General features: G+C 30.6%; 1 protein-coding gene across 1 annotated transcript in view; it reads right to left on the bottom strand.

The window, feature by feature from the left end:
* Nucleotides 1–15,005, bottom strand: part of LOC105619026 (otoferlin-like) — a 50,645-nt gene that overhangs the window by 4,264 nt on the left and 31,376 nt on the right. Inside the window, 18 exon segments of the mRNA XM_012200554.1 lie at nucleotides 54–224; nucleotides 714–1,446; nucleotides 1,880–2,065; nucleotides 2,486–2,847; nucleotides 3,355–3,662; nucleotides 4,675–4,725; nucleotides 5,148–5,399; nucleotides 5,484–5,675; nucleotides 5,678–5,686; nucleotides 6,045–6,197; nucleotides 6,286–6,594; nucleotides 7,080–7,316; nucleotides 7,497–7,740; nucleotides 7,996–8,306; nucleotides 9,236–9,579; nucleotides 12,634–12,718; nucleotides 13,087–13,149; nucleotides 13,738–13,914. Of these exon segments, the coding sequence (XP_012055944.1) occupies nucleotides 54–224; nucleotides 714–1,446; nucleotides 1,880–2,065; nucleotides 2,486–2,847; nucleotides 3,355–3,662; nucleotides 4,675–4,725; nucleotides 5,148–5,399; nucleotides 5,484–5,675; nucleotides 5,678–5,686; nucleotides 6,045–6,197; nucleotides 6,286–6,594; nucleotides 7,080–7,316; nucleotides 7,497–7,740; nucleotides 7,996–8,306; nucleotides 9,236–9,579; nucleotides 12,634–12,718; nucleotides 13,087–13,149; nucleotides 13,738–13,914 (4,187 nt within the window).

The following is a 15,005-nucleotide window of genomic DNA, read 5'->3' as shown; positions in this document are numbered from 1 at the left end:
TATATATATATATATATATATATATATATATATATATATATATATAAACTTACTCGTCGTATTTTTTCGCGAGTCCGCATGTAGCTCGATGTCTACTGTAGAAGCGGTTTTCTAGGTCGATCTTGGTCTCGCCGATCATATCGTCTGTTCCGACCAAGTCCCAATCCAGGACTTGCACCGTCAGCAAAGAATCCTGTGGAAATGTTGCTTCGATCTCGAAACATCTTGAAAGGAAATTTTTAATTGGATTTAAAATGCACAGAAACTGGAACACTATTATTGAAATGTATCGCATATAAAAACTAGGGAAATACTATAGTATGCATTACTATAGCATTTTCCTAGTTTTTCGTATGTGATACTTTTCAAGAATAGGAATCCTATTTTTCAACTTTTAAGTATAAAAATTCAAAAAAATTAAAGGAGTAATCAGAAGTATTTTTGTAAAATTTATATTTTGCAAATTATAATTTTCTTCTAAAAAAGCATTTGTAAAATATAAATAAAATAAAAAATAATATAATATTAAGATACGCGAAAAATATAATTTTTAATCTACTGTGAAGAATAGTGTGTAATTTATTGAAATTCAAAATTTTAACAGAAAGATAATTTTCCTGAAAGTTTAAGCCAAGTTTCAGTACTATTAAATTCCTCTATAATTGCAAAAAAGTTATGCGACCATTGTAATGCTATGATACACAAAAACGTACTTTCCAAAGACAGGATTCAATTGTTTCGACACGTAATTCTCTTTATCGCTGATCCTTTTGCCTCCCAATTGTAAGACTACATAAGGATCTGCTTTTCCATTTAGATCGCAAGGATGAAGATCATTAGCTTTGACGATATACACTCGTACTAGAACGTGGATGGGCTCGTTCGACGGAACACCCTGGAAAAATCCATACTGCGGATCAAAACCCATTACAGTGTGATCTACTAGATCCTTCGGCAGGGGCCACATGTAGACCTTCAGGGCACCCTTGAAGCTACCGACAATCCTTGATTCGTCTTCAGTCTCGTCACCAGTCTTTTTACCTCGATATAATTCGAAAGTATGCAACCATTCTTTAAACTGTTCGAACTCGGGCTGCGCTTCCAATTCTCCTGGATATATCTTCAGTAGGGCGGTCTTGTTGTATTTGTATTGAGTTTGCTTTGGACTGAGTCTCGAGACAAACTTCACCGCATTTGTTGGTGATTTCAGACCAAACAGTTTCTTTGTGGAATTAATTCCGGAATTCTTGTCGCCTGAGGAAGCCAATTGACTTTGCGTGACAGCTTCGTCTAGGAGCATTGGCAGCGTCCCATTTGGTTGGTTCTGAAATATGAATTTCTCCTTACGCAATTCTTTGTTCTCCTCAATCATTGCTTCCACAGACGCGAAATACTTTGTCCACCAGTCTTGGCAGCCATCTCCGTTCTCTAATGCGCCTAAATCGCCTAAAAATGCAACATGTTTTAAAGATGCTTTACTTATCATGTATTATTTAAATTTAGTTAATAAAGAATTCACGAAAAATGTTAATATAAGGATACAAATTGAAAATAGATTTATCCATTAATGCAACAGTTTCTAATTTCTCTCTTAATAGCATAATATAATTTTATTTTATAACAGTATATAAATGTTTATATACATAAATTTAAATATACACTTATACCATTAATTCCGTATTAAAAAAATTATTGTAATTTAATTAATTGAAGCAATAAATAATATGTTGAAATCCTTTTATATGTTATTATAACGATATATTATAACGATATTATAATATTACTTCACAATTATTAAAATGTTTTAAATAAATATCTTTATCTTAATTAAATAAATATATTTAGTCATTTTAATTAAATTCAATTTTTCTGAACATACCTATATTGTTATCATTAGCTAAGCTGTGTTTCCTACGTAAGTTTTGCTCCGTTTTGTCTTTCTTCGTAGGACCACATCCTAATTCGAATCCAAGAGTGATAATGGTATCTCCGTTGTTAGCTTCCAAATCAGTCATCGATTCTAGTAATGACGTTTGTGGGAATTTCGATTTAGATGGATCAAGAGCTGTAGCATAAACATATAAAGTTTTGAAACTAAAAATATTAATATAATCTGCAAATAATAAATTACTTTTTAATACAACTTATTAACTATTACTTTAATTTTTTTTAACATTTTAATAACTCGTTAATAATATAATTAGTAGTATATTATAAGTAATATATTATGTAATTTATTTTAAAACAATGCATTATTTTTTTAAATTACAATTAAAACGAATATTCGTTACATTCTTCAATAATAGAATTATATTATCGTAATAAAAATGTAATTGTGTGTTATAAATATAAGATTTTAAATAAATATTTAAATTATATATTATTTTACATTCTCTGTTTATTTTATTTCTAAAATTCTATTTGTGTTGCAATTTTATAGAAGTTTTAAGGAGTCTCGCAATTAATCGATTAATTATGTATTTACCCGTGCATTGTAACTGATACAAACTCTTCTTTCTTTCCTGAGCGTCCTTTGCTCTTTTAGTTAAAGGGTAGTACATGTACTTGTGAATTGAATTGATGGTGTGAGTACCGACGAGGGTATATCTTCCGAAACTCCGACAATCCACCGCTCTTATGGTCAATGGCGGTCGATAAAGTTCCTGTTCAGGAAGCTCTAATTCCAGAAATTTAATTGGCGTGTTGAAATTCGGATTTTTCTTCGCATTTGCTATGACAGACGAATAGAGAATGTGGCCAGCACATTCAACATCCACGCGCGGCTTGTCGACTGTTAATAAATGGATTCTCTTCAAATCTCGCAATCCCCAAAAGAGTACTTCGATTCTAAAAATTAATGTTATTAATTAATAGTGCCATAACAATACATTTATTCATTTATTTATTTAGCATCTTTATTTATAAATTAATTATCCTTCATACTCTTGAATTATATTCTTCAATTATAAAAATTTTTTTTATTTAAATAATGTATTTTATATAGTATTTTTTTAACAAAAGGTCTAACAACTGTAATAATGAAAAGTCTAATAACTGCAATGTAAAATTTCGTAATAATTTTGTATTGTTTATAATTGATTATGTAAAAATAATTTATTAAAAAGAATAAAGATTTTATTTTTCAAATAAAAATCTAATAATAGATTAATTTATAATACACGTATATCGATTGAATTTTTTAACAAAAAATATAATTTTATTTATTAATATACTATGTATTTCTAAAAATTCTAAAGATTTTTCTATTTGAGAAACTAAAAAAAAAGTACAAGAAACTTTTAAATAAATAACTCAATATATAATAAATCAATATATAATAAATCAATAATATACCGATATTTGGATAAAGTAGGTCGAATTCCGACGGGCACAGGAAGAATCGGGCCTTGATCTTGACCGGATCCTGGAGTTTGCGATCCGCAGCTGGAATCTTTGGGATCTGGCAAAGTAGGGAAACCGTAATCTTTAGTAGAGGGATATTCCAGTAATTCGAAAACCGCCAGAAGTTCTCCAGCCCTCGAGGCTCCTCTGCTAACATCATACCATTCCAAAGACGGTGGATATTGCGGAGGAATGTAAGACTCGGAGGCAAGTTTGACATGAGGTCGCGCAATTGCCCGACCGATGTACTCTGATTTTCCCTGAAATCGTAAAAAGAGATTTTATGTGTTCAAACGGAGAATTTACTGCTCAATCGTGTAGCTTCTCTACGAGGATGCGAGGAAACTGTGTGAAGAACATTTATTATCTAGCTTAACAGATTCAAATTTGATTATGATTAAAATATTCAAGGCACTGTGAAGAAGTGCAAAATGATGAAATTTTGGGATTTGTAAGAGAAGGAGTAGATATTTAATATAATTTCTGCATATTCTATAAAGTAATTATTCTATGAAATAATTAAAACAAAATTATTTGAATTATCAAAGTAAATTCGAATTTTTTAATTTAATGTTTATAACAAATAATCAATTTTTAAGAAATTTATATTTAATCAACAGTACACATACGTCACAATAAAATTTATGTAAAATAACGATATGAAGAAATTTTTTATATTGTTGTTTATAAGAAACTGCACAGTAATAAACACTTTTATGGAATAGAAATAATTTTAACACAAGAAATAATTATAAAAATAATTATAAAGTTATGAATATAAATTCTTTCAACAAATTCTTTCGAATAGAAAAAAGGTTTGTAGATATTCTTCCGAAATTAAAAATTTAAATTGTTTACTATTATAAAACTATTCTTATCAATATATATTTTTTTTCCAATAACAACGTAGATTCGTCTGAATGTATTTTGTGACTAAAATCGAAAAATTGATAGGTAGAGATATATTTATTTACCACAACAGCATGAAACCAAGTTAGGTAAAGGAAAGTCATATGCGTCATTTGCGGTTGTGCGGTTGTGTAGCTAGAAGTGACTTTTGGTCAACTATCGCAGCAATTTCATGACTTGGAAACTTGCAGTCTTCGAAATTCCGAGTTTGCGAATTCTGATATTGCGCAAGTTTATCTATATCCTAACATATAAATATTGAGTGCCATGCCGAGCGTATATTGTGTGTTTCTGATGTGGGTGTCGTGTGAGGTGCGTCGTGTTATTCGGCATCGTATAAATGTCAATATGTTTTATACAAACTGTCAAAGCAGAGCCCTCATGCAGTGTTATGTCCATAGATACAATATGACTCTGTAAAAAAAAACGATTACGAAATCACAGAAGCAATCATTCTTTTTAGTAACGTTTTACGTCTGTATCAAATCGATGGTAATCAAAAATTGAATCTGAATTTATAATTAAAATTATATATTTTTCATGGATTTATGCGTTGAATATTTCAGACATTACATATCGCATACAAAATAAAATTTACATATTTATTTGTTCAAAAGCTATCTAATTACTCGAAATAATAATCACTTAGTAAATTTGTTAAATGCATAATTATTTTACGTGCGTGATTACTTTACAATAAAAAGTTCATTAAGTAATTATTACTTCAAATAATTAGCTTTTAAACAAATAGACAGTAAACTTTAAAAATAATACGTAAAAATTTTGTTAAGATAGAAAGAATGAGAATAATTAAATAAAGAGACTATTTGACTTACCACTTTATCCTGATCAAATAGCTCGATGACGATGGAGGGTGGGTCTTTTTTGATTTCTTCAGCAATGCCGTAGATTAAGATATCGTCAAACAGCAGCAATTCGTCCCATGTTGGACTGAGGGTCTCATCGATTACCTGAGTGCACTTGCAAAACTCACCACAGATAACCCTCGCAAATGGATCCGAGAGACCAGACGCATCGCTACCGATCAGCGATCTCGCTTGATACATGTGAGCTCTTAATTGAAATTTCTGGCGAGCAATTTAGAACAGCAGAGTTACGCATTTATTTGACGAGCTGTGCGGAAAGAAACGATATACGGAAGAGACACATACATGTTTTTGGACGTAATGAATTACGGTGGGCGGCAAAGCGCGAGGCCTGTCCACGTTCCTCAATTCGTGACTGACCTCGTATCCCTTCGATAAACCTTGAATGAAGTACTTCTTGTGCTTCAATATTCCTAGCCACATATAGATCTGTAATTTCGTTTGGATCGCCCATCCTGAGGGTCCAAATCTTTTTTTTTGCCTGGAAGCTATACATGAATTCCAGTCAAGATGCGAAAATAGAAATAAAATTGAATGCTAACATACATATATTCTCTAGGATTTTTATTTTACATTTCTTTCATTTTATCCGTATATTGTAAAATGTCTCAAAATAAACATTGCAACATTTACAAAATAAATAGTACAATAATCGCGTGAGACACAAATCGCATACAGATATTTCCAGCATATAATTACATTTTAGAAAAGATTTAAATGTAGATAAAAGAATTAATTTTTTAAAACTTAATTCTTTTTAGTTGTGTCACTTTTATAAGTAAAATACAATACAATATACAAAACTAAAAAAAGATCGACATTATTATTTTTAGTACATTAATTTACCTTGAGAAACATAGTTTGTACTTTTCCGCAATGTCGGCCACATTCTTCGTCGACCACCGAGTAGATCAGTTCGCGACCTGGTATCCTCTGGTACGCCACTCGTCTTCCGGAGCTGATCACCCAGATGAACACATCCGGCAGAGAGTCTTGCGGCTGTAAAAAATATCAAGCAATTCTATTTGATAGAATACATGCGATGATGTTTTTATCAAATAGAATTGCTTGAAAAACTACTACTGACATCCTCGACGAGAAACTTCAATTTTTGCAGATAATTGTGGGCTGTCTTCAGTCTTTCTTTGAAGCTGCTTTTAGTCACGAGGGCTTTGAGGTTGCGCGATAAAATTCCAATGTTCTCCATCTCACGCTGACATAATTTTGTACGTTCCTTGTCCAGCTTTGTTTTTCCAACGCCCGGACCAGTCACGCTAGACTTGCTAATACTGACATATCGATTACAATTTGCGCTGAGTTCCTCGAGAGTAGACTTTAAAAGCTTTTCGCACGTCGAGTCTTCTAAGTGTGATTGAACCTCCGACAATCCTTCCTCCTAGGGAATATAAAGAAAAGGTTATCGGTTTTATGTAAATCTTCTAAATCAAGAACGACTTTCATCTCATTTCTTTTCATCTTATTTAAATAATTACGTTTCCATTAAAAATCTGATTTCCTCAAGAGAACCTTTCAAAATGTCTGATTTAAATAAATACATCCCTCAAATGATCCTGATAAAATAAAGCTGAATATTTAAAAATCATCGAATTTTAAATTATTAATAATGATTACTGTCAACTTATTCTGAAGTAATATAATTTTATTTTTTTAAAATTCTTTATCTTTTTACACATTAAATTTAATCGAATGTTTAATAAATATTTGTTATATTTTAATGACCAACGAATCAGTTTTGATTGCTTAATTTAATTAACAATTAATTTGATCAAACACGCAGTTGTTTTAAAAAACACCGTAAAAAACACGTATATAATCTAAATTAAGGCGATAGTTCTAATTAATAATTTTAAAGCCGTTTACCAGTTTATCGACAATCTTGCCGATAATATTACTGTTATACATTCGACGTCTATAATCCGGCCATATGCTTCTTACATGAAGGCATGGCTTATCGTCCCAGTATGGTAAGTAATAATAAATTTTATCGTGCGTCATTGGTTTACTAGCTGGTGTGGTACTTTGCCAAGATCCAGCGAGAATTTCTTGCAGCTCTTCCTCTTCCCCGCTTGTTCCACCTTTCAATCCTCCATCGTACATCTGTAGCAAACGAAATGGGCTTTATCTTTTATAAACAAAATCACATGACGTCCTTATAACATTTCTTTCTTCCTTCTTAATAAAAAAAAAGTGTTTCCAAAGTATATTATTAAAATAAATTTTTTCTTCATTGAGAAAATTTTTAAATTTATTTTCTAAAGAACTTTTAAATTCATTTACCTTGAAACTTTCATTGTGACCGTCGAGAGCATTACCCGCGTTTCCGATCGATATTTCAAAGTACATCGGTTTATCGCCTAGCTTCTTGTCAATCATTGTAGCATCCATGATTGTGGCAAATAGAAAAAATTCTTCATTCCTTGCGTAGGCTGTTTCGTTGACTGGCACAGTTGGCTCCACTTCAACTTCCGACGGTGCTATTTCCACGTTATCAGTAATCTCGGTTCGTATCGCTATCAAAAGCCTAAATAAAGAACAAAAAATAAAAATTATAATTTAACATCTTATTCTACATTAACTTTTTCCTTTTGTATTTGATTTTTTTTATTATTATTAATAAATTATTAATAAATTATTGATTTTATTAATTAATTCCAATTATTTGTAATTAATATTCATTTAATTATGAAATACATAAAACAACATGTCACATTAATTGTACATCATTTATGTGATACAATTTATAACTGTTTCATTATATACTAAAATGCTGCACAACCTCGCTCTATATGAAATTCCCTCGCCCAAGCCAGTGTTCAATGTCGAGTGCTCGTCAATGAGACTGTAATCTCTGATGCTACCATAAAGATGGATAAACGCCGGACCAAAGGTCGGCAGGAAGCCCTTTTCACCATCGTTGCTGATCTGCTTAAGATCAACGAAGTGTGTACCGATGACGGTGGCGTGTACCGGGTCGTTATCGCATAATTGTATTTTTATCCTCTGACATAAAGGAGGAAACATCTCCGTAAAAACTATTTGTTCGTTCCATACTGGAGCATAGCTATGCCTCTTCACGCTTGTTTTCCCCTAAAGTGTCATAAATAGAAAAAAATATTTTTCTTTGACATCTCGCTCCATTTAACGTTACTACGTTTTAAGTATAAAATTAATTCTTTCATATGGAAATGTAAACTAGTATTAAAATTAATTATTTCGTATGGAAATGTAAACTAGTATTTGTTTTCAACTCTTAATGATTCTGTCAAAATTATATGTTGCGGGGCAAACTATATTAATAATGTAAAACTAAAGTAATAATGTAATGTATTGTGTCGCGACAATATATAACTTCCTGAATTTGACGGCGCATCTATTTAACTTTGCCACGAAATTAAAGGACTTATTCCTCTTTGCGTATAATAGATTGCTGTTAACGGTACAATGATTAAAGAGAGTCGATTAAGAAGAGCTATTATTATTTTCTCTAAGTTTTGCAAATTAAAAAATTATGCGATTGCGTGTTTACAAAAATTTTTTAAGTTTAGGAAATGTTTGTGCAAAGGAGATAATTATTTAAGAAGAGAAAGAATTTGAAAATAAGATTCGTCAAATAGAACGGAAAAAACGGTTTTATTAAAGTATCTAAAAATTTAACTGGTTGAAAATAATTTGGTTAAGGTAACAAAATAATTATGTAGGACGTTCAAATTAGTTGCCAAAATGTCAAAACTTAAACAACATGTTCTTGACTTTTCTCTAATGCTTTTCTAATTATTTTGATAGTCCAACAATATTATTTTCAGATTTGTATTTACCTATTTGAACTTAACTTTAGCAAAATTATTCTTTCGGTATGTATTTTAATAAACTTTTATACAACCTCCAATTATATCGTAAGATAGTAAGATCATTAAGATAAAAAATGCAGCGATAATTATCGCTAGATATTTTTAAATAATTTTATGTAATTGGGAGGGGGGGGGGGGAGATTACTCAAGTATGAATATATCGCTTACGCTGAGCCCGGCAAAGGACACTTGAACGTATGGATCCACCAGATCTTTCACTTCTCCCGTAAAAGCTTTCTTCACGTTTGCCATAATGCTGCTGTTCATTTTTGGCAAACCGTCAGCTCTATAAACCTTCACCACGAATCTCGCGCGTTGCCTCTCAATTGGCACACCATCCGGTAATAAGAGGTTGCCCTCGATGTCATCCTCGTCTTTTTCACTTTTCGGAGGAATTTTCACGGTATCACCCTTGCCAATAACGCTTATGTCACATTTCAGATAGCCTTTCGGTCCACCGGCAACATCATCCGGATCGGTGAGGAGGGCCCATTTATGATAGAATTGATGTTCTAGGGATAAAATTGATATCCACGATACGCGATGATTTAGTAAAAGAAAGGATAAATTTAAAAGGATTAATTTGAGGAGAGTTTACCCTAAAGAGCGGCATGAGACACAATGTTATTTCGAGATAAAAGATTTAGTATAAGAATTTGACATTTTGTATTTTTAGAAAAGAAAGCATTTTTAAATATATGAATATATATAAAGCTATGTTTGCGAAAAAATAATAGTGCCAGAACATGATAAAAATATAATTTTGATATAAATAGCTTTCTCATACTGTTGTTACCTTTATTTTATATTGTGCTTTTACGTCCGTTTCCTTTTTCTGGGTAAACACTCTAGTTTTTAATTTACAACTCATAATTAAACAATTACTGAAATGGACAAAGAGAACAAGCTAAAAATTAGAAAGAGAAATCTGCAAAAGCAATCAGTAAGCTTTGTTATTTCAGAATATGAAACAGATACAAAAATTACAACCTTTATTTTCTGTCTTTGTAGATTTATATTTCTCTCGAGATTTAAATTGAGAACTCAAAGTAATATAAACAATTCCCTATATATCTAAACATTCATTTTTATTATCTCATTTGAAAATACTCGATAGATTTATCCGAAACCACGCGCCTCTCACCCACGCATTAATAATTACAACTGTATTTGAAACACGTAGATTAAAGGTATCAATTAAACGTGTGCTGCAGATCATTTTACGTTTTACCAAATGTGCACAATCATCGCTTGTGATACATTAATTCGAAGCATTCGTTTCTATAAATAAACCAAAAATATCTGATAATAATCGGACGGCAAGCGTATTATGCAATCTTAATGCAGTTAAACAGCATAAGATTACATTATAATAGTGTAATCGATATTCTCGAGACCTTTAGCCTCTTCGTGTGTTATTAGTTTATTTAAGTTTATTAGAACATCGATTACAATATTAGAAATAACCATAATATACCTCTATAATTATAAGTAAAATAAAAGGAAAGATGTGGGTTGTAACAAAATTATCGAATATATTCTTAGTTATTGAATTTGTTTATTGAAAAAGGACGTATTAATAATATTTTTAAAACGTTAAAGAGAAGCATTATTAATATTTAAAAATAAAATATTTCACGAATTAAATTATACCTAATTGTACAAAATTTTATATAAAACAATTGATAAACTTTATTTTAAAATATCTAATATTAAAAATTAAAATGGATGATATTTAATGAAATCTTTAGGAAAGATTATTTTCAAATATAATCTATTTAATCAAAAAATATGTGTAATTTTAAAAAGTATATCCTAACAATGAGTAAATTTAGAAACGAATTTATGATCGTCAACTCATAGAATTTTCAAGGCGCACATCACAAGCGACTTTTTGTTAATACGAAGAAGTCAGACCAAAAAGAATCGATGTGAGTAATTAGAGCGGAAGTTCATTCACGAGCGATTTATTATCTCCATGCGATATATGGGTACGTGACCGTAAAATTTTTGCCTGTGCCATACTTTAGTGTGTGCGAGATCGCGTAGTTCAGGATTAACTTGGATACACATTTATGATATGTACATGCGTTAGAACATCCATATACGTGGAGGTGAAAAGCCTAGCATGCTGACTCACGATAAAAATAGAGTATTTGTTTTCGCAATGAACGTCGAATGTAACAAATGATGATTGATATTTTTTCATCGATAATTCGCAGTTTTCCTAACAATTCCCTTCGATAAATTGCGATGACACACATGATATAACTCTGCTAGATTTCAATGCTACACAGTACGTTTCAGTTGTATTGTGCTAATTGATAGAATAAATTTTTTTGCATTGTGAAAAATTACAATATGTTCCATTTTAAATATATCGTTCTATTTGCAAATGGGAGTGCCTGTTAATTACGAATTTTTCTGCATAAGAACGCTCTGGCTTTAAAAGCGTCTTTATGCAACAGGATATGCTGAAAGTGATATAACGTTCGTCAACAATTTAAATTGATTGCAAATGATTTTGCATATAATAATTGAAACGTACCATAAAGTTTTGAAATGAAAATAAAAATAACATACATTGTGAAAAACCGAGAGATAAAACATCAACGTTACTAACATATGTGTGTTGATTACTACAGACACAAAATAAAGTACGCAAATTGCTATAGAAATGAGATTAAACACATATTTGTGCAAAGTTAATTAATTACTTTTAAGCAACATACAATGTCAACAACCTGTTTACTGATTAAATTCAACAAAGAAGAATAATTTATAAAAAATTTGGTTTCTTTATCTTAAGCATGCGATTATTTATCGAAACGTGAAGTTTAATATTTTCAGGGAACATTTTAAATAGAATCGCTATTAAGAAAATTAACGAGATTAATGAGATTTTATCATTAGAAAATAGTATAAAGTGTTATAACAAATATATGCTTCTTCAAATTCTTGTTTTTATACTCTTGAAGTTATAGCACAAAAGAACATTTTCTTTGCACACATGAGACTTCGGAATTCGCAGATAGAGTGCAGAGAATGATGTAATAAAAACTTTGTTTTGAGAACATTTTCCGATAAAATGAAGTGCACTTGCCAGGATCGCATACCGAGTCTCATACCAGGTGTACTATTTGAAAATTTAATCCGCGCGTGACAATAAAATGTTTTAAATGTAGTCTCAAATATCCGGTCTGATATTTAAAGCAACAAAAATTTTTTGTTACAATCAAATCGCATTGCGTATTTTAGATATATATACTAGTAAAGAATATAGACATTCGAGACACAACCGATTAATTTACATTTTGATATTCGTCCATATTATATTTTTAAAGCTTCTTATTTAGATAATTCACATTTTAAATGATATTTTTTGAACACTAATGATACGTTTAATATTTTGCATATCCAGTGTAATCTTCAGTGTATTTTATTGATTATACGAGAAGTATAATATTTCGTTCCAGTTCAACTCAAGTTTCTCTCAGAGAAGGAAATTTCTCAGAATACACCAAGCATTAGACTCGTCTGGTCTCTGGACAATGTGAAACCTGTACCTGGTTGTGCCCATACCGTCGCGATGTCTAATTTAAAGCTGCCCAGCGTTAGATTAGCGCGCAAGAGATTCCGCGATTGCTGCACCTGCGTATTATTAAAAGATGTGCTGTTTGAGCTTTTGTCTCATCCCCTCTCATTTGCTTTCTTATCTTGATCGTCAAGCATTTGATCTGTCGTCTAATATTCATTCGTCGGTTATAATTCCCAAACGGAATTTAAATGTTCTTTCCTTAAGCCCATTTCAAATAATCGATTTCCGATATTTATCTATATATACCCATTGAATGTAATTGCTAGCGACAAAGATGTAATGGAGCGAAATTATTCACTATTATTCAGCGCGCATTTATCGCGCTAACTGCGTATTCCAAATGTACTAAATATGTCAATGGGCGAACTAATTAAATCTTCTGAGTTCTACAACATAAATTAATACATGCGGATAAACTCACCGATAGCGTAATAATTTTATCGAAGAGCATAACAGGCGGCATGTGGAAATCGAAGACAAAATACTGAAAATATAAACGAAAGAAAATAATTAGTAGATACAAAAAGTTCGTTAATACATAAATAATAATAATAATATTTCTTCGGAAATAATTTCATTTCTCCGAAATAATTGTGATAAAAGCAAAGGCTTTGTAAAAAGTATCATTTATCTCATTCACCATTTATATCATTTATCAATTTCATTAATATAGTAATTTTGTAAATTCATGTCATATAAATCTGATAATTAAACAATATGATATCTGTATGTAGAACGTGCTTATATCGATAAATCGAACATGCTTGCTTTTATCTTTTAAATTTTATATGATATGAACTACATCTATATCAATAGTATACTAGTATTATATATATATATATATATATATATATAATAGTATACTAGTATTATAACGACAGGTTAAATTGCGCACAAAATTGTTATAAGAGTGTTCTGAATATGAGTCTATTACTGATATTCATCGTCAGTTCTTATTTTAAAACTTTCTTAAAAACATTTTAAGATACTAATATGTCTCTTGTAATTGACTGTATTTAAAATCATAAATATGAGAACCGATTATGAATATTAACTTATATTTGCTTCTTACTTCGTTGTAATATGGACAATTTGTGGACTCCTTAACACTTGTATATTTGCGTTGATCTCCAATTTGTACGCAGACCACTGGATCCATATTGAGACCAGCGAGTTGTCGTGCTTCTATGATAGTAACGCACACTTGATAATCTTGAGCTTTTAACGCGCTCTGCCAGGTATCACTCGTCTATGAAACGAGAAAAGTTCGCATTGATTTAACTCAATTTAAAGCTTGAATTGCGAGGCACAGAATATGAAAGGCACGTGTCGTTGAATTCTGAGAAGGAAGTGTTGCTTATATACAATGCTTTCTGTAATCTAACGAAAAGAAAGAAAATATGCTCTTATCATATTTCAACTATTTTCAAAGGTTCTTTTATGTAGTGATTTAACATTTAAAATTATTTAATCAAAGAACAATATGACACGTTTAAATGTAATAATGAATCCAAAAAATTCGACTATTAGGAAAGTTGACAGATCGAATTTAAGAAAAATTTTCTGCACAAAAAAGCTTTTACGGTGTTTTCTTTTTAGCTTAAAGTAAAGTCATGTATCTGTTCGTTATAAAGGGATTCTATTATTTTGTTTCTCTTAAGAAACATCAAAAGCTCTGAATAAAATTTCAGTAACCGTATATGAAACGGTCATTTAACTTTCTTTATTTTGAGAAAAATGAAAAAGCACTCTTTAATAGAAGTTGGATAATAACAAGAATATTGTACTTTTCTTTTTAATCGATAACTATTGGGTTGTCCGGAAAGTTCGTGCCGCAAAAGATTTAAATTTAATAAATGTATACTAAAATTTAAATCTTCTGCGTTTCAATTTTTCTTCAAAATCGGCACGAACTTTCCGGACAACCCAATACATTTCCTTAGCTTCATTTCTTAGCTCTCTTTTTTTTCAACTACTATCTTTGACTATACTATCTTACTATACATTGTGATCTTATGAGTACGCAGAGTAAACTTATCAACTAATTTTTTATTTTTTGAAACAATGGATTTGAAAAATGATGATCAATTCATGTTTTTTCCTCAGTCTATCATACTCGATTATCAATAATCGATTTTGCACAGTGATAATATGTAATATTTGATCTATACTAAAATTATCATAAATGTATTATAACATGTCAATCTTGATGTATAATAGCGGTCAAAAGTATATATCTCATTTAAAAATTTTTTTGAGAATAACTTAGTTAAAGTGTGTGTGTGTGTGTGTGTGTGTGTGTGTGTGTGTGTGTGTGTGTGTGTGTGTGTGTGTGTGTGT

Source organism: Atta cephalotes (genome assembly GCF_000143395.1).
Source record: "Atta cephalotes unplaced genomic scaffold scaffold00019, whole genome shotgun sequence".
Classification (NCBI taxonomy): domain Eukaryota; kingdom Metazoa; phylum Arthropoda; class Insecta; order Hymenoptera; family Formicidae; genus Atta; species Atta cephalotes.
This window is presented reverse-complemented; position numbering and strand designations above follow the sequence as displayed.